At 36.8% G+C, this 22,486-nt stretch overlaps 1 protein-coding gene across 1 annotated transcript in view; it reads right to left on the bottom strand.

Annotated features, from left to right (window-relative positions):
* Positions 1-22,486, bottom strand: part of dock5 (dedicator of cytokinesis 5) — a 58,521-nt gene that overhangs the window by 25,231 nt on the left and 10,804 nt on the right. Inside the window, exons 6-27 of the mRNA XM_057831843.1 lie at positions 22,262-22,358; positions 21,977-22,125; positions 21,727-21,862; positions 21,500-21,657; positions 19,118-19,199; positions 18,649-18,778; positions 16,665-16,737; positions 12,082-12,224; positions 11,801-11,926; positions 11,550-11,674; positions 8,992-9,090; positions 8,719-8,791; positions 8,511-8,614; positions 8,173-8,347; positions 7,819-7,916; positions 7,628-7,717; positions 7,438-7,538; positions 7,191-7,325; positions 7,001-7,112; positions 5,200-5,270; positions 4,937-5,043; positions 4,634-4,770 (exon numbers count right to left, since the gene is read on the bottom strand). Coding sequence (XP_057687826.1) covers positions 4,634-4,770; positions 4,937-5,043; positions 5,200-5,270; positions 7,001-7,112; positions 7,191-7,325; positions 7,438-7,538; positions 7,628-7,717; positions 7,819-7,916; positions 8,173-8,347; positions 8,511-8,614; positions 8,719-8,791; positions 8,992-9,090; positions 11,550-11,674; positions 11,801-11,926; positions 12,082-12,224; positions 16,665-16,737; positions 18,649-18,778; positions 19,118-19,199; positions 21,500-21,657; positions 21,727-21,862; positions 21,977-22,125; positions 22,262-22,358 — 2,521 coding nt within the window. The remainder of the gene's footprint in view (positions 1-4,633; positions 4,771-4,936; positions 5,044-5,199; positions 5,271-7,000; positions 7,113-7,190; positions 7,326-7,437; positions 7,539-7,627; positions 7,718-7,818; positions 7,917-8,172; positions 8,348-8,510; positions 8,615-8,718; positions 8,792-8,991; positions 9,091-11,549; positions 11,675-11,800; positions 11,927-12,081; positions 12,225-16,664; positions 16,738-18,648; positions 18,779-19,117; positions 19,200-21,499; positions 21,658-21,726; positions 21,863-21,976; positions 22,126-22,261; positions 22,359-22,486) is intronic.

The raw sequence follows: 22,486 nt of genomic DNA, 5'->3' as shown, positions 1-22,486 counted from the left end.
TCATTGATACATACAGTACATGCACCTGTCTATCAATGTGTAAGTGCGTGGATAGAGCTAAATGGCTGCGCTCATAAGCGGTGTCATTTTTTTGTGTTTGAACATTATTTTCTCAATTATCAGAGGTGTATGAAATTTGAAATTTACATATTTAAATACTTTGAGCAACGGTCTTTTACATGAAGGTCACCTATACCAGATGTTGTCTTTTCCTTTATTGCAAAATACTGTGGCTCCTTAAATATGACACAAAGACATTTTTCATATTGCATAACAACATAAGTGTACTGTAAATGCTTGTCACTGCATTCAAATGAACAAGTGTTTGACACAAACACTATTCTATTAGGACCATAATCAGCGGAATTAGCACTGTTCTTTTAATGTCTTTTTCACCTGTACATCCATTAAGCATGTGTTTGTAATCTTGGTTTAACAAGATGATTACTTAATTGTGTCTTGAGGTTTTAGCCATTTTGACGACCGTAATTTTCAGACTATAAGGCGCACCTGACTATAAACCGTCACCCATGGCATTTGTTCATAGATAAGCTACACCAGACTAGAAACTGCAGCTGTCCCCACTGTATTAAGCGATATTTACACCAAATGATATAAACCAGTAACACTTTATTTGACAGCAGCTTCATAAGACTGTCATAAGACCGTCAAAATCATGACATGACACTGTCATGAGCATTAATGAATGCTTATGACCAGACCTGTGCTGCCCATAAGGCAATTTAAGCAACCGCCTAAGGGCGCACCAGCGTCCAAAAAGGCGTCCAGAAAAATATTCAAATAATATTTGATGAAAGCCGTGTTCAAAAAATTATACAAAACAATAAAACAAAATAACAACAAAACCGTTCATAATAAGTCTTTAAATAATAATGAAATCATTTTTCTAGTGCTCCTTCTGCCCGTTTCACTTTTTCCTGTGATGCAATAATTTCACCACGGACCCTAGTCACGCCACCCAGCAGACCAGCGAGCTACCTGAATGTGCTATTTTTAGCCTCGGCAATTGAGCGACGTTACGGTGACAGGTCAACTTCATGAAAAGACTAAAGGCCTTCGGGTCAGAAGAAAAAGAAAGAAGACTGCAAAGACGTGAAGAAAAACAGAGGTTTGTTGTGATTATTTTTTTTCAACAGCATAAGCACGTAGACTTAGCGCAACAGCAAGCTAGCGGTTATTTACATAGAGCATATGACTTAGTGCTAAGGCAAAATTATACTGTATCATTAGCCAGGCTGTTGTATTAAAATATTTTCAGTATTCAGCCAGCTGTGGATTAGTTTCAGTTAAATTTACTCCCCCTCCAATTTTAGAGAAATTTGGACAAAGTGTATGGGAGACTAAAATTGTCTTGCTTATTTTCATGTGATGTGAACCACTTTTACCTTGTGTTAAATTGTGCTTTTCTAATAAATTGGCCTTGCCTAAAAAGTGCCAAGGTTAATTCAATAAATACACAATTAAATATGGAATTAATAATTTCAAAGTTCTGTGGTATGGGGGACTAAAAGTGCCACGGATTTAAATGCAAACATTTGTTACTAAATGTGTCATTAATTCATTAAAATGGCGATCACATTCATGTAAAAACATATTCAATTTCAATTTATTATTATTTTTTTGCTGTCATATATTATTTAATTGATTATTATTGGATAGTCCTGTGTAGTTGCCGTGCTTCAAGAATATATTTTCTTTTAACTACGCCCATCAAAGATAGTGGCCGGATCCCATAGACAGGTACAGTAAACTGCAAGAATTTAGGCGCTATTATGGTTATGTCATGCTGGTTTCACAATCAACAGCTATTTGACTAATATAATGTAACATTCCGCTTTCTTCTCTTTGTAGATGCTCTTCTGAAATATTTTCTTTCTACCTCTGTACATCCTAGGCCATCTTTTACAGCGAACTTATCCACATCAGCACCAAGTCCAAGCCCACCAAGTCCAGGAAAGAAGTGCACCTTCCAAAACAACTGTCATACAGTATGAAAGTGCAATAGATGCTTTTGCATCAGTGAAGACAAGTTGAGTAAGGTTTTAAGTCAAGGTGAAAAAAAAAGTTGCATTTTAAAGTGTTCTGTGGGTCATAATATAGGTTTGTGTGGGTGGGTGTTAATCATATTGTAATAACAATTGTAATTTATTTAATGCATTTGTTTTTGAAGTGTTTTCATTAGTGCTTTTGAATAGTTATTACAGCATTTTTCTTTTAAGTTCTGCACTTGTTCATTATCTTTTTTTATATAAATTACAAAGAGATATTATTTATTATTATTTCCTAATTCTCTTGATGATTTAATGTGATTTTTATGTATAATTTTATTTCCTGTTTAAATTGTCTTTGTTTTTCACCTTTTTTTTTATTTAATGGGGATTTTTACTAATCATTTTATCTCTGTGGATCTTCATATGATGTAAAGCACTTTCAATTGTTTGAGTTGAACTGAGGTACACAAATAAATTTATCTTGCCGAATGACAAAATTTGCCAGATGATACTTCATGACATCTGGAAATAAATTATTTAAAAATCAAACAATGTGATTTTCTGTTTTTTTTCCCCACATTCTGTCTCTCATGGTTGAGGTTTACCCATGTTGACAATTTAAGGCCTCTCTAATCTTTTCAAGTAGGAGAACTTGCACAATTGGTTGTTGACTAAATACTTATTTGCCCCACTGTATACTATATATGGCAGAAAACACTCAGTTGACTCTGCTCTCTGACCCCCAATTTGGCCAAATTTCAAAATTGTCCAATTTGCATGTGTGATACATCATTGAAAAGCTTAAAATCTCAATTTTCTGAGGAAAAAAAAATTTGAACAGGAGGGCATTTAAAAAAAAAAAAATTTTTTTTAAACAGCAAAACCCTAACTGGAGGCGAAAGCACGCGAGAGCAGGATTAAAGACGCCACGATTTTAACCAGATATTATCGCGTACCTACCTCTTTTCGATCCAAAAACTCCATGTAGCATGTATGACTGAGTGTCAAGACACAGCTGTGAATGGCCACAGCTGGATTTTTCGGGAATTTTAAGGGTGAAACATGGTAATATAACAAGGGTCGCGATGTAGAAATCGCAGACATCAATGAGTGGTCGAGAGCTTAACTTTCATATATTTACCCTTTTAAACATTTTTTTCCATTTTTCTTTGTTTGGATCGATTAATTATCATCTAAAATATTGGGGCAAATGAGAAAGTAACAAAAAAAAAACATAATTAAGCGATAGTTATGAGGTAGATATCCGTGACTTCTTTACAGACGCCAATTTTTTCATTGTGACGTAATTTGTTTAAAAGTTTAAAATATGTGTGAATAATTCTTTCTTTTTTTTTTTTTTTTTTTAACTAAATATTAGACATCAATTAATGATTCAAAGCTAAAAATGACAGGCATTACAAATTATAAAGACGATTACTAACCTTTTTATGGCTGGGTTGAAACAGGCGGTTGCGCGACGTCTGTGAACGGGGGTTTCCAGGGTAAAACGGACAAATTAAAAATCGTTCTGGGGTTTATTGCGCTATGAATCTGCTGTGGCAGCATATAGACACATTGTTCTATGAAACACAACAGTTCTTTTGGCTTAAAATACAGCAATTTACTTTAAAGAGGGGTGCAAGAGCAGAAACTGCTTTTTCAGCCTTGTCTGTGTTTTCCGCCATATATATATATGTATATATATATATATATACACATATATATATATATATATATATATATACACATATAAATATACACATATAAATATACACATATATACATATATAGCAGTTTCATGGCGCATAATAGAAGGTAAGTAATTATATTTATTATTTGAAATGGCTATCCTTTTTAGCTTAGAATCATTAATTGATGTCTAATTTTTAGTTTAAAAAAAAAAACCTTAAAAGAAATTACTCACTCGCATATTTTAAAACTTTTAAACAAATTACGTCACAATGAAAAAAAGTGTCTGTAAATAGGTCATGAATATCCACCTCATAACTATTGCATAATTGTACTTTTTTTGTTACTGTTGCATTTTCCCTGATATTTTAGATGATAAATAAGCGTTCCAAACGAAGAAAAATTGAAATGTATAAAAAAAAAAAGTTTAAAAATTTAAATATTTGAAAAAGAAAATCTCGACCACTCCTTGATGTCTGCAATTTCTGCATTGTGACCCTTGTTATATTACCGTGTTTCACCCATAAAATCCTCCAAAAGTCTGACCGTGGCCATTCACAGCTGTGTCTTGACACTCGGTGAGACATGCTACACTGAGTTTTTGGAACGAAACGTGGTAAGTACGCGATAATATCTCGTTAAAATCATGGTATCTTTAATTATGCTCCCTGATACTTTCACCTTTTTTTCTAAATGCCCTCCTGTTCAAAAATTGTCTTCCCCCAGAAAATTGAGACTGTAAGCTTTCCAATGATGTAGCACGCATGCATGTTAGACAATTTTGAAATTTAGCCTAATTGGAGGTCTCGGAGCAGAACTTCAAGTCACCTGAGTGTTTTCCGCCATATATAAGCCACACAGGACTATAAGCCGCAGGTTTCAAAATGAGGGAAAAAAGTAGCAGCTTATAGTCCGAAAATTGCGGTCCTTACCACATCCTTGCGATCTAGGATGTCCAACACTGTGCTAAGCACTTGGACACAGGCTTCGTAGTCAGGTTTACTGGAGTGATCATCCAGCTGCCCACTCAGCTGGTCATTGACAAGTGGCAGAAGCACATCTCGACAATCTGCGGGGTAAAAAACAGAGAAATGTGGTCACAGAATGTCATGCTGCATTTCACATCCCTGTGGGGGCCGTGACAAAGTTTTATAAGAGCGTGAGGGAGTGGTTTTTGTTTTTATTGCATCTTGTGGGAAATTTCATTATGTGGCTTCCGGCTTCAAAACACCTACCTGGCTGCATGAAAAGGTCACTCTCCACCATTTTGCACATGCAACCAAGCTTCTGACGCACAAGCTGAGAGTCAGGAATGCTTTCAATAAACTTTGCAAGCAGAATGCTGTAGAATGAGAGTTCACATCAATTCTTAGGCTGGAATTGTTGCAGACAAAAGCAACTCACGTAATGTATTGTTGACTTTACAGTAGAAACATCTCAGAAATAATTCACAATGAAAAGCTTCATTACTGGTAGCGCAGAACCTCTTGAGAATTACCTTAACTCCACAGGATCAAACACAGACTGGATGTCATTAATGATGCTGGGGAGGTATTTCAATATCGCCCCCTGAAAATACAAAGTGTGCTTTGCTTGCTTGATATATTCTCCACAAACTTCTTAGCAGCCCATTTCGTTACCAAGCTGTTAATGCCAGTTTGTAGCCTACAACTATTTTTCCTATAGGCAAGGGCGTAGGTTTGGTCTCAATATTGGTGGGGACGATATAACAGCATAACCTGCATGCACACTTTCTGCTGGGGACGGGACATTGATAAGACCAAACAGATCGAGTGAACGGCAGTCAGGGCTACATTTCTCACCAATAAGAAGCTAAATAATTCATAGGCTAAATGATTAATGCAAAATAAATCTTAATTGACTAATATAAACTTTCACACTGCAAATTTTCAGTATAATGTCTTAATTTGATCATTTTTCTTAAATCTAGTCGAATAATTTTCTTCATCTTGTTTAGTTTTCAGTGTTAAAGGCTACTTTACAGATTAATGTGTTAATCCACTTACTTTTAGTAAATATTACTATTTGTTTTTATTAAGCCCATACATCTAAAAGTCGATCTTTTTTTTACCAATATCAAGCTTTCAAATACTGTTTTGAACAATATCTATTCTTCTGACAACACTTCTGACAAACAAGTCTTAAACCTTAGTTTTCAAAAACTAATAAAGTAACATTTTGAAAAAATTCCAGAATAAATGTCTTGATTTTATTAGCAAATTTAAATTGCGTTATTTAAACACAAACTATATTAACATACACAAGAAATACAAACTTGATAATCATCTCTTAAGGATACAGGAATGTAAAAAAAAAAATAAACATTTGTCTTAATAAAACTCAAAATTGTCTGTCTATATAAATTAGTCAGGGAATAACAAAAATAAATAAAAATGGAGACTTCCTTTAAGTAAAACACTACTGCTTTTGTCCACAAGCACAGCCAAACTCAACAAAAAATGAAAGCTCCTTTAGGCTGCTTTAAGACCACATAAATAAAACAAAAATTAAAACTGGGGAAAAGGGGGTAATCTTTGGTTCACTGCATTTCTTATAGTTTAATTACCGTTAACAGTAGAAAACATCCAGGAGGATATTTCTCTCAAGTAGCTTCCTCCTCGAGTTCGGGAAATTCGCACAGATTAACGTTATGCTAACTCTGTTGCAGGTTGGACTTTCAGTAGAAAATTAGTGATGTGTTCCCCAACTACACAACATTTACCTTTTTACATTACTTACAGTGGCTGTTGCTGGCGGAAAAAAACTTCTGATATCCCTCGTCTCCGAAAGGGGGCTGAGGAGGCGGCATGTTGTATTTATGTCGGGGGTGGGGGGTGAATGCGTGTGTATGGGGGTGGGGATCAAGTCATCAGCCAATCAAACATGCGTTTGAGGGGGAGTAAAATGGACTGGCACATTCAGCAAGTGAAAAGGGGTCAATGTAAGTCCGAACATAATTAAAGTACTGTAATTCACTTATTAATGGTAGGGTCAATTCTATCCTTACAACATATGGGAAGACAATCTAAATTGCCTATATAACTGAAGGCATTATATAATGCAAATATGGTTGCTTAAAAGTTGGTGGAGACTATTTGAGCATCCTGAAATGTTGGTAGTGTTATGTCCCTTCCGTCCCTATGCAAACCTGCGTCCTTGCCTAGCAGTGATTTGGTAAACTATTCACAGTTTGACTAGGCATAGAGAAATGAACTGCTAAATTCATTGAAAGCTTTGAGCAGGAAATCAATAAAATAACCTAACCACACAGCTCAAACCTTTATTTTGACTCCCTCGTCAAGTGGTCTGTCCATGAGCGTGTTGAACGACAGAAATAGAGAGCGAATTGAGTTGAAGAAAGCATCCCCATCTTCACTGTTTCCATAAAACCTGTAACGGTGAATCAAATGTGAAAGATAATCTTCCACAAGAGTAGTACAAGTGGGAGAATGAATGCCTCTTATGTACCTTAAATAGAGAATCCGAGACTGAACAATAAACCGGAACAAATACTTGAGAGCCTTCAGTCCCGCATAGAGCTTCTCAGTCAGGGCTGGCTCCTCCGCGTGGCCCACATAGTGATTGAGCACTCTGGTAAGCTTCCTGAAAATGAAAAATAATTTGATTTTAGGTCTAATTACACAATAAGGTAGGTGGAGAATCACACAAATGAAGCTCGTCAAATTGCGAGCACTTTGAGATGTGAAAGACTCACATGTAGGCTAAAGTGGCACTGAAGTGTTTGTTAATGTAGGTTTCAAGGACTGGATTAAAGTGCTGGAATTTGATGTCACCAATAAGCGTGATGATAAAAACCTGGGAAAAATATAAGGAGACTCCAGTAAGGAAGTGAAGAAAATGCTCACTGAATATGCGATAGAGCTAGCAGGATCTTAAAAACTAACCAAGGCATCAAACACCAGTGTGTCATAGGTGTCCTTTTCTGAAGTCTCCATCATGATGTTGAACAGTGCATCAAGTGTGTCCTGAAGAAACTAAATAAAACCAAACCTTATCATAAAATTGTGATTAAACGTTACTTAAAATAGCAACCCATTAAAAATGAAGCGAGGCATTAACAGCACAAAGCACCTACTTTGACTATCTCCCCCCCTTCCACCTCCATCAGCCTCTGCAAGATCTGATCAAGATCGTCTGGGTTAGACCTCCAGTTCAACAGTCCGAGTAGATCAACTAAAAATTTATGAATACATCAGTTTAACTTTCATCATAACGCATTAATTAAGGTTGATGAACATGAAGTTTCATTTACACCAAACCAACTGGATTTGCATTTATAAGCAAGAATCAATAAAAGAATATGAGCAACAAGAAAAAGGTTTAATTAAATTCCATCAACGTGCCAGGGGAGTCATACTTCTACCTCCCAAATGAATTAAGAACAAGACATTTTTCATTATCTAAATAAAAAATGAGTGTTGATAAATACCATTCTGTGTGAGCTTAGTGGAGCAGGTAAGTGTGGCAATCTGAAAGCTGTCCTTAGTGACAGGGCCTGAATGATGGAACTGCTTCCCCGTTTGTTTCTCCTTCTCCTCCACTTCAGCCCAAGTCCCCGGCAAGGTCAGATAAACTTTTGCATCGTCTGGCCTTTTCACATCAACCTAAGAAATTCATTAAATAGGAAACGATTCTTGACGAAGAAATTAATAGAGTTAGCACTTAAGTAATATGATTAATCAATCTATACACTGTCAGTTGTCCCCCAACTATACATTTATTACTGCGATACTGTTTTTAAATGAAAGTTCAAGCTTTGTAGACTACCTTATAGACGATAGGTTCATGCCTTCCATCCCTGAGTGTTGTCCCATCTCCTCTCATTAGGCGGACGAAAGCCATACCAAAGGGTTTTTCCGATTTGTCCCTAGCTGAAGGATACAGAGGAACAGATCAGCTCTATTTACCATGGTGGAAAGGATTACACGTGGGTGTTTGTCATACAAATAAGTAACATTATGTCAGTGTGACTCACAGTCCTGGGAGGATCTATGTCGAAACATCACCCTCAGGTGACAGCGGCACACATCTTCAATGGGAATTGTCACCTTGCAAAGTGGAGACAAAATCAAAGGAATTACAACTCCAAAATAAAGGATGGCGTAAGGAGATCAACATTATCGGCACATTCTGGCCCAGTATCATTCCTTTATAATGATTTCATTACACTAAGCTGTGCTAAGTCCATTTCACTAACACATTTCAGCAATGGGATGTTATGCTCACTGGTGCATGTTAGTAAGCTTACCTTCACTGTTTCATTCCAACAAGGTTGCTTAACTTGGTAGTAAATAACAGACTTGTACTCTGTAATGCCATCGTAACCAGCCCCAGGAAATATTGCCTTCTATGAAATGAAAATCAGAATTAATGGCATGAATACGAATTTAAGATTATATGCGGATTTAAACATTGCTGAAGTTAGAATTCTCCAGGATTCATACAGTATAATACAAATTGCATGATGGTTCATGCAACAACAAAGTATCCATTTTCTTTCTATCCTATAATTGTCTACATGTACGTTGTATGTAATTACATAACAATATCACTGATTGGTCAATTACTTCATTTGTCACTAGAACATGTGAATACGCATTTTACACAGTCACATGTGGCCCACCCATTAAATTGATAAATTATCCATTTGTGCATCAGCTATTAATATTTAGAACGGCTGCCAAACAAATTAGCGAGCAATTGACTCTGTGGCGATGGTGCCTCAGCAGGAGCAACCTTACTATGACGTGGAATTGGTTTGACAATGTGCACACTACACAACACATCAATACTCATTCATTTATTTTTGTTGGTTTTGAAAGCTAGAAAAGCGAACTTTAGGAAGGCTAAAAGTCGGCTGGAAACTCGAGAAAAAGAACGTTAGCACTGGGAGGATAATGAAAGCGAGTTGACAACACCGTCCTCAACGCAGAGTGAGAGATTGTTTTCCGAAGAAATGGTGACGTCTGGTGGTGGACATGGGAACAATCGATTGTGAGGGCATTCGTCCGCCATTCACTTCTTCCCCTGGCTAACACGCACTCAGCAAATTTGACAACCATGCAAGTCATAGTCTGTCAATAAAGCTTCAGACAGACAGATTCTTGCTAATTAGATACAATTACTATGTACAATTACATGTATACGCACAATATGTTTGCTTAATGATCATTATCTTGAAAAAGACACTCAACACAACAACCTGTAACACGTTTGGTTCCGTAGAAGAATTAACTCAAAACCAGCACAACTGTTTTCACTTGACAAGCCCTTCAATCTTGTATCTAAATGTAATGGAGGGGGGGAAAAAAGAACGCACGCTAACCTTAGCATGCGTGACTAATTGGAACACATTCACAAATTGGAGTCTACCACTGTATCACAACACTTTTATGACAGCATCAAAACGTCAAATAAGGCTGCAACTACTAATCAAATAAATCAATTAAATCGATTAAAAACTTAGTTGCCACCGAATTTGTTAAAAGTTTATTGCCGGCAGCGATGAGCAGTCCTGTGTGGGTCCTTGTTTGTGTGATAACACACAAACACACACCAGTTATTAGAGCAACAGACAGAGTTCACCGCTGCACTCAGGTTTGGCTACTGAATCAATAATATTACGAAGTGTCGAGAGTTAGATTGTCTTTTGTGTTGTTAGATCCGGTGTGCCTCCGTCATGGTTAGTAAATGAAGCCAATTGTATTGTTTGTATTCTTTGTTGATGAGACGATACTACTTAGCACAGAGGGAAGCGCTAAGCTAGTTAGCGATTACGCTAATCAGTGTCTTAAGTGTTTGCTTGTATTCTGAAGATGCATATTTGCACTTGTTATTGTCAGATACTAAAGTTGTCTCATTTCTATTTATAACGAAACCACACACATAAACCCATTCATATAAAAGTTTAGAGTCTCCTTTCAACATAAACTCATTCAAACTGTAAATAGTCATACTAGGGTGTGCGCTTTGAAACTGGATCTGGATTTGATAAAGAAAACTGATTCATTACAGTCTGCCACCTCGTTATTCGATGTTGTTGTTTAGTTTGAAGGAAATAAATGAGTCAGTTGACACAATTTTTATCAGCAGTTTGCCCACAAGAAAAAAAAAAAAGCCAATTAGCAGCACTTTTTTTTTTCAATTTAAATGAACAGGACTTTTGTGTGATTCGTGACCTGAGAAAATTATGTTTATATTTTATACTCAGAACCTTTATTAAAAAGTTTAAATTAAAAAAGATTTATGTACTTAAAGCAGTACAGTTGTAGACTACAGTTAAGTCAGGAAGCTGTAATAAAATATTTTTGAAGGAAATAGTCATCCATTTTGTCTTCATTGTTACTTAAAACATGTCTAAAACAACTTCAAGTTAAAGGGTGAAGGTAATTTTAAAAAGTGACATTTATCTGATTAATCGATTAATCAATCGTCCAATTAATCAATAATAAAAATAATCGTAAGCAGCCCTACTGTCAAAGCAATTTTTCAAGGCAAAGGGAAAACTTCTAAAATATTTTTAGACAACACTTTTAGCAACGAATAAAAAGGTCTTCAATTTAATGGACAATCTGCAATAACCGACAACCCCTCCCGCTTTTTAGTATGTTAGATCGAGGTCTAACTGTAGGTGACTCCACAGGTCCCAAATTGCAATTATGCAGTGGTCCGCCCAATAAAAATATTGCAGGGCAAACCTAAAATATGTAAAAACTGAATATTTGGTAAAAAATATACTCTGTGTAAAAATGTCATTTTACGTTGTTAAATGCCATTACAGTATTAAAATCAATCATATCATATTACCTCCATCGCATTGCCTTCATCATCATGCACACTCAATATGACCTCCACATTCTTGGGTGTCTTCTTTTTACCACGATCAAACTCTCCCTGCAGCAAGGTTACATAAATATCATTCCTGACGTTACCTGGAGAAAGGAGAATAGATGATCAGGTAAATGTGGCAACAATTTATGCAGCCTACTTGCAGTTCTGCAGGCAATTAGAATGAACATGACCCTATCGTATGTAGAGCAAACAAAGACTTAAGCCACCTGGGAGGATGATTTCTGGAAAGCCCATTTTTCTGACGATGGCTGTGCTACGGTCCACAAAGTGAGGGTAGTCTTTCCTGACCTGTGCAAGATCCCCTGGGAGTAGCTTCAGGGTCACAAACAACCCTGCCAGCAGACATGAAAAGAAAGCCAATGAGGCAGACAACAAAAACTTAGATATTGTAGTCCCGCATGATTTATTTCCCTCAAAACAAAAAGGTCAATTTAGAACGACCTCCAAAATCACAGGGGAAAGAACGTATGTGAGCACTTTATTTTACCCTGGCCTTTATGATTGACCTCCCTCGTGGCAATGACTTTGTTGAAAACAGCAGTGAGTGGCTCATTCTCTCCTATGACTCGAGATGGGATGAGGGGAGACATGATGAGTTGCCTCTGACGAATGTAGGTCTCCATTGCTATCCTGAGAAAGTGCACAAGGGTAAAAATAAGACAAAAAGAGTACTGCAAACACATGTCTGATAGTTGACAAGAAAATGGACATCAAATTGTATCAAGGGAAAACTATGCCACGTGACTATACCCTTGGGCTTTTCTGTGTATGCCATATTGAATAGCAACACAAGAAGTTGACGGCCTGATAGCTTGAACCTGACATAAAATGTTTGGTTTCATTTACGGCCAATGTCTTCAGACAGTTTTGAACATTATTTATTTATATTCAGTGCTGGCCTAAAGTATTGACCCCTGCAATTCTGTCAGATAATGCTCAATTTCTCCCAGAAATGATTGCAATTACACATGCTTTGGTCGTAATATCTATTTTTTTTGCTTGCAATGGAAAAAACACAAAAGAGAATGAAAAAAAAAAAAAAAAATCATTATCATTTTACACAAAACTCCAAAAATGGGCCAGACAAAAGTATTGGCACCCTACTACCTGGTAGCACAAACTTTAAACAAAATAAGTGTGAACAACCGCTTCCGGTATCCATCAATGAGTTTCTTTCTTACAATGCTCTGCTGGATTTTTAGACCATTCTTCTTTGGCCAAATGCTCCAGGTCTCTCTGAAATTTAAAAGGTGCCTTCTCCAAACTGCCATTTTCAGATCTCTCCACAGGTGTTCTATAGGATTCAGGGCTGGAGTCATTGCTGGCCACTTTAGAACTCTCCAGCGCTTTCTCTCAAACCGTTTTCTGGTGCTTTTTGAAGGGTGTTTTGGGTCATTGTCCTGCTGGAAGAGCCATGACCTCTGAGGGAGACCTGGCTTTCTCACACTGGGCACTAAATTATGCTGCAAAATTTGTTGGTAGTCTTCAGACTTCGTAATGCCATGCACAAGGTCAAGCATTCCAGTGCCAGAGGCAGCAAAGCAAACCCAAAACATCAGAGAACCTCCACCAAGTTTGACTGTGGTGACCATGTTCTTTTCTTTAAAGGCCTCGTTTTTTTCCTGTAAACTCTATGTTGATGCCTTTTCCCAAAAAGCTCTACTTTTGTCTCATCTAACCAGAAAACATTCTTCCAAAACGTTTTTGGCTTTCTCAAGTAAGTTTGGGCAAACTCCAGCCTGGCTTTTTTATGTCTCTGGCTCAGAAGTGGGGTCCTCCTGGGTATCCTACCATAGAGTCCCTTTTCATTCAGACGCCGATGGATAGTACAGGTTGACACTGTTTGAACTTGTTTGGATGTTAGTCGAAGTTCTTTAGCCACCATCCGCATAATCTTTCATTGAAATTGACACTGTGCACGGTAGACACAGGAACATTCAGGTCTTTGGAGATGGACTTGTAGCCTTGAGATTGCCCATACTTCCTCACAATTTTTCTTCTCAAGTCCTCAGACAGTTCTTTGGTCTTCTTTCTTTCCTCCATGCTCAATATGGTACACACAAGGACACAGGACAGAGGTTGAGTCAACTTTAATCCATATTAACTGGCTGCACGTGTGATTTAGTAATGTGCCACAGGTAAGTAAGAGGTGCTGTTAATTACACAAATTAGAGAAGCATCAAATGATTTTTCAAAGGGTGCCAATACTTTTATCTGACCCATTTTTGGAGTTTTGTGTAAAATTATTTTATTTTATTTTTTTCCATTCTCTTTTGTGTTTTTTAATTGCAAGCGAAATAAATGAAGATATAACTACCAAAGCATTTCTAATTGCAAACATTTTCCGGGAAAAATAAAACATTATCTGACAGAATTGCAGTGGTGCCAATACTTTTGGCCAGCATTGTACAAATATGTTATGATATACAGTATGTAAAATGTAATGAAGCTTAAATGTCGAATATTTTCATCTTGGTGGCTGTCAATATAGCGGTTTTAAAGCTTCTACGTGTTTGTCATGAATGTATCTGCCATTCATACGAAAATGTAGAAAGTGCTTTGGCCTGTTTTGCTGAATATGCATACACCAGATTTATATGGGACCCCAAAAGAGTCATAATTAATTATTAAAAACAACATAAAGAACAACATAAACATTGAAAAATAAGACAAATTATGTAAAATGGCCCTTAAATGATAAAATAAGGCAATGTTATTATTATGACAAAAATCTTTACAAGATAAAAAGTATTTTTCACAAAAAAAAAAAAAATCATGTTTTTTCCTACATGGCTTTTTTATTTCTTCATGTTGTTTTTCTTTCCAGCAACATAGTATTGGGTTCCGTTAATCGATTGCATAAGGTGGAGTCAATTAACTCATTCAGTCCCGGCCATTTTCACCGGAGCAATGCCCTTCGCTCCCAGCCGTTTTACTGGATTTTGACTGTTTTTGTAAGGCCCACAGGAAATTCTGTTCTATTGCTATATAAACATGGAACCCACCAAATGAAAGATTAGACTCTCTTCTTTCAGCAGAAAAAAAATAAGTTCTTATCTTTTTTCATTCTTTAAAAATCAGCATTAGAAAATAGCTTAGTTTGAGCAATTTTCCAATTTCTGATGAAAAAACGGAGAAAATGAGCTTTTTGTGAAAGCATACATTTCAAACATAACTTTGACTTTAACACAGCTATTTTTTGTTTTAGTTACATCCCAAAAATCTGAATAATGTTTTCCTTTTACAAAATAACATAAACAGCAAACAGAGCTTTTGATAGCAAAGTAACAATTTATTCACACATAACTGAGAGATGACGCTTGGTGGCCGCGACAGCGGGTTAAACTTTTCCCTCATTGCCACCTGTCTCGTACAGATTGCCTGACACGGCCAGACTGTTCTCCCTGTGTTTTTCAAACACTGAGAGTGTAGTCTGGGACCCAGCCCATTAACGGCCTCTCGAGCAAGTACAAAATCAATCGACAAATCAGATTCGTTTATTTGCGTGACGTGTTCTTAACGAGCAACGTCACTCTTCCGCGTCGGAAGTCGTCTCCACCACAACAACATAGATGGCGAACAGAAGAGAGTCGAGAATATGTTCCAATCCACGGTAAAATCAGTTTTAAATTACCAAAAACACATCGACACAAGTCATTGACAACAGTCTGTCTCGCGCTAGCCATGTTGAATAAACTCCGCTCTCCTCGTATGTTTACTTCCGCGCGCAAGTCCCTCGTCCCGCCCGTCGCTGATTGGTCCACTCCGCTGTCTGTTTGCTGTGGCTTGCTCAGCCCTGGAAATTTTATCCGCTTAATGGTGGCCAGACTCAATAGCTGGAACAGCGGTGAGTCTGGAGTACCAGGCTATCGTAAAGATGGATTTTTTTTTAAGTCTTTCTTTTGTGGTGACCACTGCCTCGTTCGCCTGGGGAACTTGTGTTCCTGGGGGGGAACTGGTTTGGCCGTGCGCGTTTCCGTGCGAGACACTGGAGTCTGCGGGGAGGGCAACCGGCAAGCCTGCGGAGTGGGCTCTGCTAGGCGAGCAACACAACTACGCTGTACTGGTTGAATCGGGTTGGGGGGGTCTTACCAAATGCGCTACTGCCCTCCAGTGGCCAGTTTTATTGCTTTAAAATGGGTTTTGAGCTTTGTGCATTCTATCTAAGATACATGGGAACCTGTAGATGCCGATTGTGGAAAAAAAACGCAAAAGACATATAAATACGTTTTTGGGACACTGAAGCAATTAAAAATAGAACGTATTTATGCGTTTTTGGGAGCAAATGAGTTAAGTTATTGCCTAGATCGTAGAATGTGGTTAGCTGCGTTATCATTTGGTAGCGTCGATTAACTGTTAGGTAAATTTCCAGAAACCATGTTATCAAAAAGGCACTGCTTCTGAAATTGTGTCGCTCTGGCTGAGGTAAAGACGTTTCATTACTATCCATTCGCAACTTCTCTGAGTAACTCTGAAAGTGACGATAATAAATAAAGAAAAGAAAATAAACATCTGGGTATATAGCCTTAGACATGATTGTGACTGGAAAATTTCAGATTACTCATGATATGATATGAATTTGCAATAATATAATCAATAACTGTATACGATTTTTTTTAAATAAGAAACTTATTTGCAGGAATAAATCAGAACAAGTTGCAATTATTACACCACTAATGTTTATATATTAGTAGTCCAAACCACTTGAGCTCAAATTTGGTTAAAGTGAAATGAGTTTGACATCCCAGTCAGTTTTATAATCAAAGATGAAGTTAGCTTAAGTTTTCATTTACTGTACATTATTTTTCCATAGAAAAGAGTTAATAATAAGTAGTTTTAATAAGTTTATTAAAAGTGTTGGAAGTACTGAAAATGTTGTGCAGGTGGTTTGAAGACTTAATATTCAGACATTACAGTGAGAAGGTGAGTTGTTCTATTTGATCAAAAATCTTGAGCAGAGCAAGTCAAAAGCTACTCAAGAACATTTCAATCATCCCTATTATGTGACAGTTTAACAGAAAGTTGAAGCATTCAAAGGTACAAAAAGTGTGCCAACATCAGAAGACTCACTGCTGAAAAGGGATGAAATGCTGTTTGTCCTCATCGTCAGTTTTGCCATGAGCGATATCCGTTATGTCCATCACTGCAAAGACATCACATAATCAAAAAATGCCCCGGGTAGCTTATTTTGCCGGATGCATAACATTTCTACTTGAATAAGGAATAACTGCGAGGTAATAAACGCACTTGGAAAGATCACCAACATAAAATAATTGCTAGAAGCAATTCAAACAATCTCATGTGTTTGCATAAACCTTTGTTGCTACATATATATAATGTTGTAAATGTAGAACATGTCCAAATGTTCATGAACACGCCACAACATGGAATTTTAGAATGTATTTTTGTATTTTGGGTTGTAGACAAAAATAATTACAATAGAGCATTGTGAAAATGACTTTTTGTCCACTTTGCTGTCTGGCATTTTATATACAGTGCATGATTAAAGTGGCATTTGTCAAAAATCAATAAGGAGAAAATGTTGTCAAACCACACAAAATGGAATGCTATGTACTGCACACAAAAAAAAAAAACATACTGTGGTTTGTTTATGTTTCCGATAATTCCATAACTTAAGCTGGTTTTGTGAAAAAAGCTATGGTTAAGAACTCTGGAATTTCATACCCTCAAAGTATTTAAAATTCTTGTGTATGAAGTAATAACATCAAAGCAGACTGTCAAATGGACTATCGACTTCTTGTGAACTTCCCTCAAAGGTTTTCTGTTTTACTCTTCTAAAGCCATATATTTCACCCTTAACATATAATTTTTGGCTCAACATCAAAGAATTTTGGGTTGACTCAACTCGGCTTTATTTTAAGGTCACTTTAACAAGAGCTGCATCAAAAGTGCTGTACAGAAATAAAATTGACACTTGTGTGGGCCACTGTTTTTTGACACCAGCATCCTTTGGGTGGTCTCAAGGTGTTTGAAGTTGTGGTCAGAATAAGAGCCGTATGCTAACCTTATATTTACAAACAGAAGCTGTAACACTTTATTATGTCGCTTTTCACAGTCTACTACAGTGTGAAGTTGTTAGCAGATGGCCGAAAACAAATTTTTTGACTTTCTAGTTATGCAATATGAAGCTGAGAATCTGCAACTGTAATCTTGTAATCTTGTGCATGACACCCCTCAAATTGGCTGCACCTAACGGTTTAATGTAAATGAAAAACTTTGAGTTTGCTAACAGCCATTAGTTCATCCACTGGCAAGTAACTTAACATTCCTTCCAATCATCATGGAAAGAAATGGTTTAAATCAACTGTCATTCAGTTCTTTCACTTTACTTCTTGAATTACTCTCCATTCTTCGTTGAAGAATGTTGGAGCCAAAAACAAAGCAGTACTTCTAAATCAAATATTTATTGCCAGGCAGAAAGTGCAGAACGTTTTTTTCCCCCACTTTTGTGCAAGAGTTTGTTCCCAGACCAAGAGCAATGAAAGGGAAATATTTTGGAGTAATGATCAAACCTGAAGTGTCTACTGATGTTTAAAATAAAGATAAACAATTTAATGTTTTTCTAATAATAATGAGATAACACAATCAGTTTTCCTTTCTCCTCAGATTTATCAAAGCATCTATGCAGAATACTGCAGCAGACCATCCTTTCCTGATTTTCATTTTACAAAAACAGGGTTGCTTCAGAATTGTGCATTTTACCCAGCTCTTTTCTTGATGTGTTCAATTTTCCTGGCAAACAAGAAAAATGTGACATCTTCCCAGTTAGACACGTTTCTTGGCTGTGGTTTCACTCCATTTGCTGAGAAGCACGCATTTCTCAAACAAATAGGCTAATCGTCAGGCCAAATACAAAAAGATGGTTGCTCAACCAGTTTCCACACATCATTCTGCATTTTCTAGGTCAGGAAACAGGTGTTCCTATTCAATTCAGCACATGGATCTCTCATTTTACACATGAGTACAATTTCAAAGGTATTGCAGAACAAAGAAATATCTGTATTTGTCTTTATGATCTGAATAAGCATCTCACCAGCCACACCAAAGGGTCTCCTTAGCCCGCCTGTTTGTTTCTTTCCCTCTTTTAACTCCATGCTTCCTACTCTGATGATCTGACACACCAGGAAGAGACGCTGCCTCATTAGGTCACTTCTGCTTAGCTCCTGGATAGAAAAATCCAACCAATAAAAATTACTTGTTGAAACCCAAGAAACTTTCCATCTGTATGAATTCATATTTTGGGCAGCTTTCTAAATGTCACAAGGGTACAAATAACTGCAAGTACAATATTGTTTTTATGTTTGCATGGCATTCATAACAACAGTTGAAATAGAGCTTGTGGATGATTGGTGTTGGGCAAGAAATAGTAGTCCATGACCAGTTACACTTTCAGGAATGGTTAAATATTTAGAAGCAAATTGTCCTATTTGTCACAGAATTCAGGCAGTTTTGTATCATTTTCAAAAGCTGAAGAATGGTCGGCAGTTTGTGATTTGGGTTACCGTGAAGAGTGCTGGAAGGTTGTTGAGTTTTTCAATTTCTTTAGGCATCCCCATGCTGTCCCACCGCACCAAGAAGTTCTCACTGCATGAATTTAAATAAGGACAACTTTAGGAATAGCATTTTTGTATTAAAATAAGAGAAACATACTTGCGAAAAGCAAACTTCTGTAAATATTTTCTTTCACGATATTGGAATTTCAACTGGATATATTATGGCACTTAAATTTCAAATTACTTGTACAAAAATTGCCACTCTCTGCTGTAACGGGCTGCTTTTACGTGGGCTTCAAATCAGGTGCACACATGTTGTACGGGCTTTGTATAAAGAGCAGAGGTGGGTAAAGTAGCCAAAAATTTGACTCAAGTAGGAGTAGTGTTACTTCAAAATAATATTACTCAAGTAAAAGTAAAAGCAGCCATCCAAAAAAATGTACTCAAGTACAGGTAAAAAAGAATTTGCTGAAAAGAATACTCAAGTAATGAGTAACATTGTGTGTAACTGCTTATTTTTGTTTGATTTTTTGGGGGGGTTTTTTTCTCTCAGAAAAATCTACAGGAACTGTTGTTATAATGATATTGTGGGGTGGCGTGGCTCAGTGGTAGAGTAGTTGTCTCCCAACCCAGAGGTTGTGGCTTCGATTCTCTGCCCTGATGAACTCGCCTAAGTATCCTTGAGCAAGATACTGAACCCCACATTGCTCCTGGTGCTGCGTCACCAATAGGTAGATGGCAATGTAGTGTAGAGCGCTTTGAGCACCTTGAAAGGTGGAAAAGCGCTATACAAGTATAACACCATTTACCATAATGATACTGTACAATAACCCATTACATAACCACATTAAGCCAAATGGGGGGGAAAAAAATCATTGAATTCCGGCAAGAGAAAAAAAAAAACAGAAATGAAGCATTATTCGTCCAAACAGCATGTCTCTGGTGGAAAAAAATACTGTAGTTTTTAGTTTGAATAGTGAATAGTTCCATATAGTTACTATTATGAAATTAAAAGGATCCTATCTCCGGTTTTCCGTGGTCAATGGGTGCCAAATTACAACTGGGAGAGAGGTTTAAATCTGCGCTTTTGAGTCATGTTGAGGGCAGCGCTCTACTGTATGTCAAATACTTACGGTGCTTTAAAGACGCCACGTGATTGAACAGGCTGGTGTGGTCATAGAACAGCAAGCTTGCGTCAGATTGTGTAGTATTTTTTTTTTTTTTAAAGGAAAATCTAATATGTAGCATAAATAAGAAAAAAATGACTCGTTTAGCCCAAAAGTAGCGGAGTAAGAGTAGCGTTTTTTTCTTCACAAATCTACTCAAGTAAAAGCAAAAAGTATGGCTCAGTAAAACTACTGTTAGCCCTTTATTGCCAAATGTATCTTATTTGATACACCTAAAATTTCATGATTTTTAGAGTAATTCAGAATTTTGACTTTTCTTTTTGAAAAAAAAAAAATGATGGCTGCAAGTCAACACATACATCTGCAGGTTCCATGAGAAAAAAAAAAAACAGGATTTAGCTAGGTTTATAGATATTAGAAAGCTTATTACAAATACTCATTTTGACAAATTCTTTTTACAAATTTGAAAAAGGTTTCATTAGGACCTTATTTTTCAAATTTTGGGATTCTCTGATAATTGCTTAATGTTGCAGGTCTTTAAGGGTTAAAAGTACATTTTTCCCAAAAAGTTACTCAAGTAAATGTAATGGAGGACATGTAACGTGTCACATACACGTCTGATCATTTGTAGCAGGAAATAATGCATTTTGAATCCATCTATCTATTCAAAGATCCACAATTTAGACATCATGCCCCCATTATGTGAAAAAGTAATATTTGACCAAGATAGGCTATCTTTGCATTTTGTTGAATTGTCAAATACCAAAAATGCTGGAAAAATAAGCAAAATGAAGGAAAGATATTCCTGTCCAAGTAAAAATAAAAAATAAAAATGGAGTTGATGGCCTATGAAATTTGATGAAACATCTGGTTGAAAGCTGAAAGGATTTCTCACAAATAACTTTTGCTGTATTTTTATTATACTACAATCCGCTCTTAATTCCACCTAAAATTTTAGAATCTGATTCAAATCTAATTTTGAATTATCGGAGATTATTCAAGGTCATGATATGTATTACAGAGGAGGCAGCAGTTTACAACTTTAAATTATTAATTATAAATTATGTATACTTCATTTGCATTTGAAAGGAATTCTATACTGCAGTCTATTTTCACATTACGAGTCACACTCAAACATGTCAGTTTTTGACACATTTCAGCCTATTACAAACAATTTTTATCTACCGTTAGTCATCCATCTACATCATGTCAGAAATAACCATGGCGTTACACTATACAGTTCGGCGAGAGGTGAGGAGCTCACCTGATAAATTCTGACTGATCTGGGTCATAAAGAGACATGAGTAGCTCAGCATCTTCTCCAATGTTGCAGACAAAGTTTTTCAGGTTCATGAGGAGACTATAGGTGTGAACAGTACTAAACAAAGCTTGGCGCCTCATTTCATGATTTTGTAATCGTGTCTGAAGAAGAAGAAAAAAATCAAAATATTTACAACAACAAAAAACAGTGTCAATAATAAATGTTCATACCTTCTCCTCTTGTATCCTGTCATCAACACAACGGGATGCAGTCTCGTGAGCCCGGAACAGACTGACTGTGCTTGTGCAGTCAGGATCCAGTGTGTTTCCAGCTTCATCTCGCACGACCAGATCCAAGCCCAAAATTCTGAGTACCACATGGGTTAACAAATAATCGGAGTGCTATGACTCAAGCATATAAACTTTACAGTGGTGTCAGAGTCCAAATTATCGTAGGGCAGTAAGTCAACATGATTCATACCGGTTTCCGTAGTCTATCTTGGCAGTGACTTTCTTTTTTAGCTCTACAAGGTCATCCTTGGGTAGTGTTCCTGACACTATCTGTGATCGATATTCTATAAGACTGTAGGCCATCTGCTGAACACTCCGGAACAGGGAGACTTTGTTTGCCTGTCAGACGACAAAAATTTATAAACTTGTACACTGCAACTTTCAAGGCAACACTGTTCTACTTTTAAAAGTATTGAAGTATTTATTAAAGGAGTCCAAGATATGCGCAGAATGAGACAGAGTACAGTACACCTACCACAAAGAGCTTGTGCCATATCTGCGCCCATTCCCTGAGAGTAGCCCCAAGCTCCTGCACCAGTGGTAAATCTGCTGGAATAATTATTTCCTGCTGGCTACAGGCCACAAAAGCAGAATAATAGGATATTGGAAAAGTGGCTCATTGCTCACACAGCGTATCGTATAATTTCAAAGGGCTAACCAGTATTTGTATACGTGATAAATAGACAAATGTTTCCTTTCA

The sequence above is a fragment of the Corythoichthys intestinalis genome, chromosome 3, assembly GCF_030265065.1.
Source record: "Corythoichthys intestinalis isolate RoL2023-P3 chromosome 3, ASM3026506v1, whole genome shotgun sequence".
Lineage (NCBI taxonomy): Eukaryota > Metazoa > Chordata > Actinopteri > Syngnathiformes > Syngnathidae > Corythoichthys > Corythoichthys intestinalis.
This window is presented reverse-complemented; position numbering and strand designations above follow the sequence as displayed.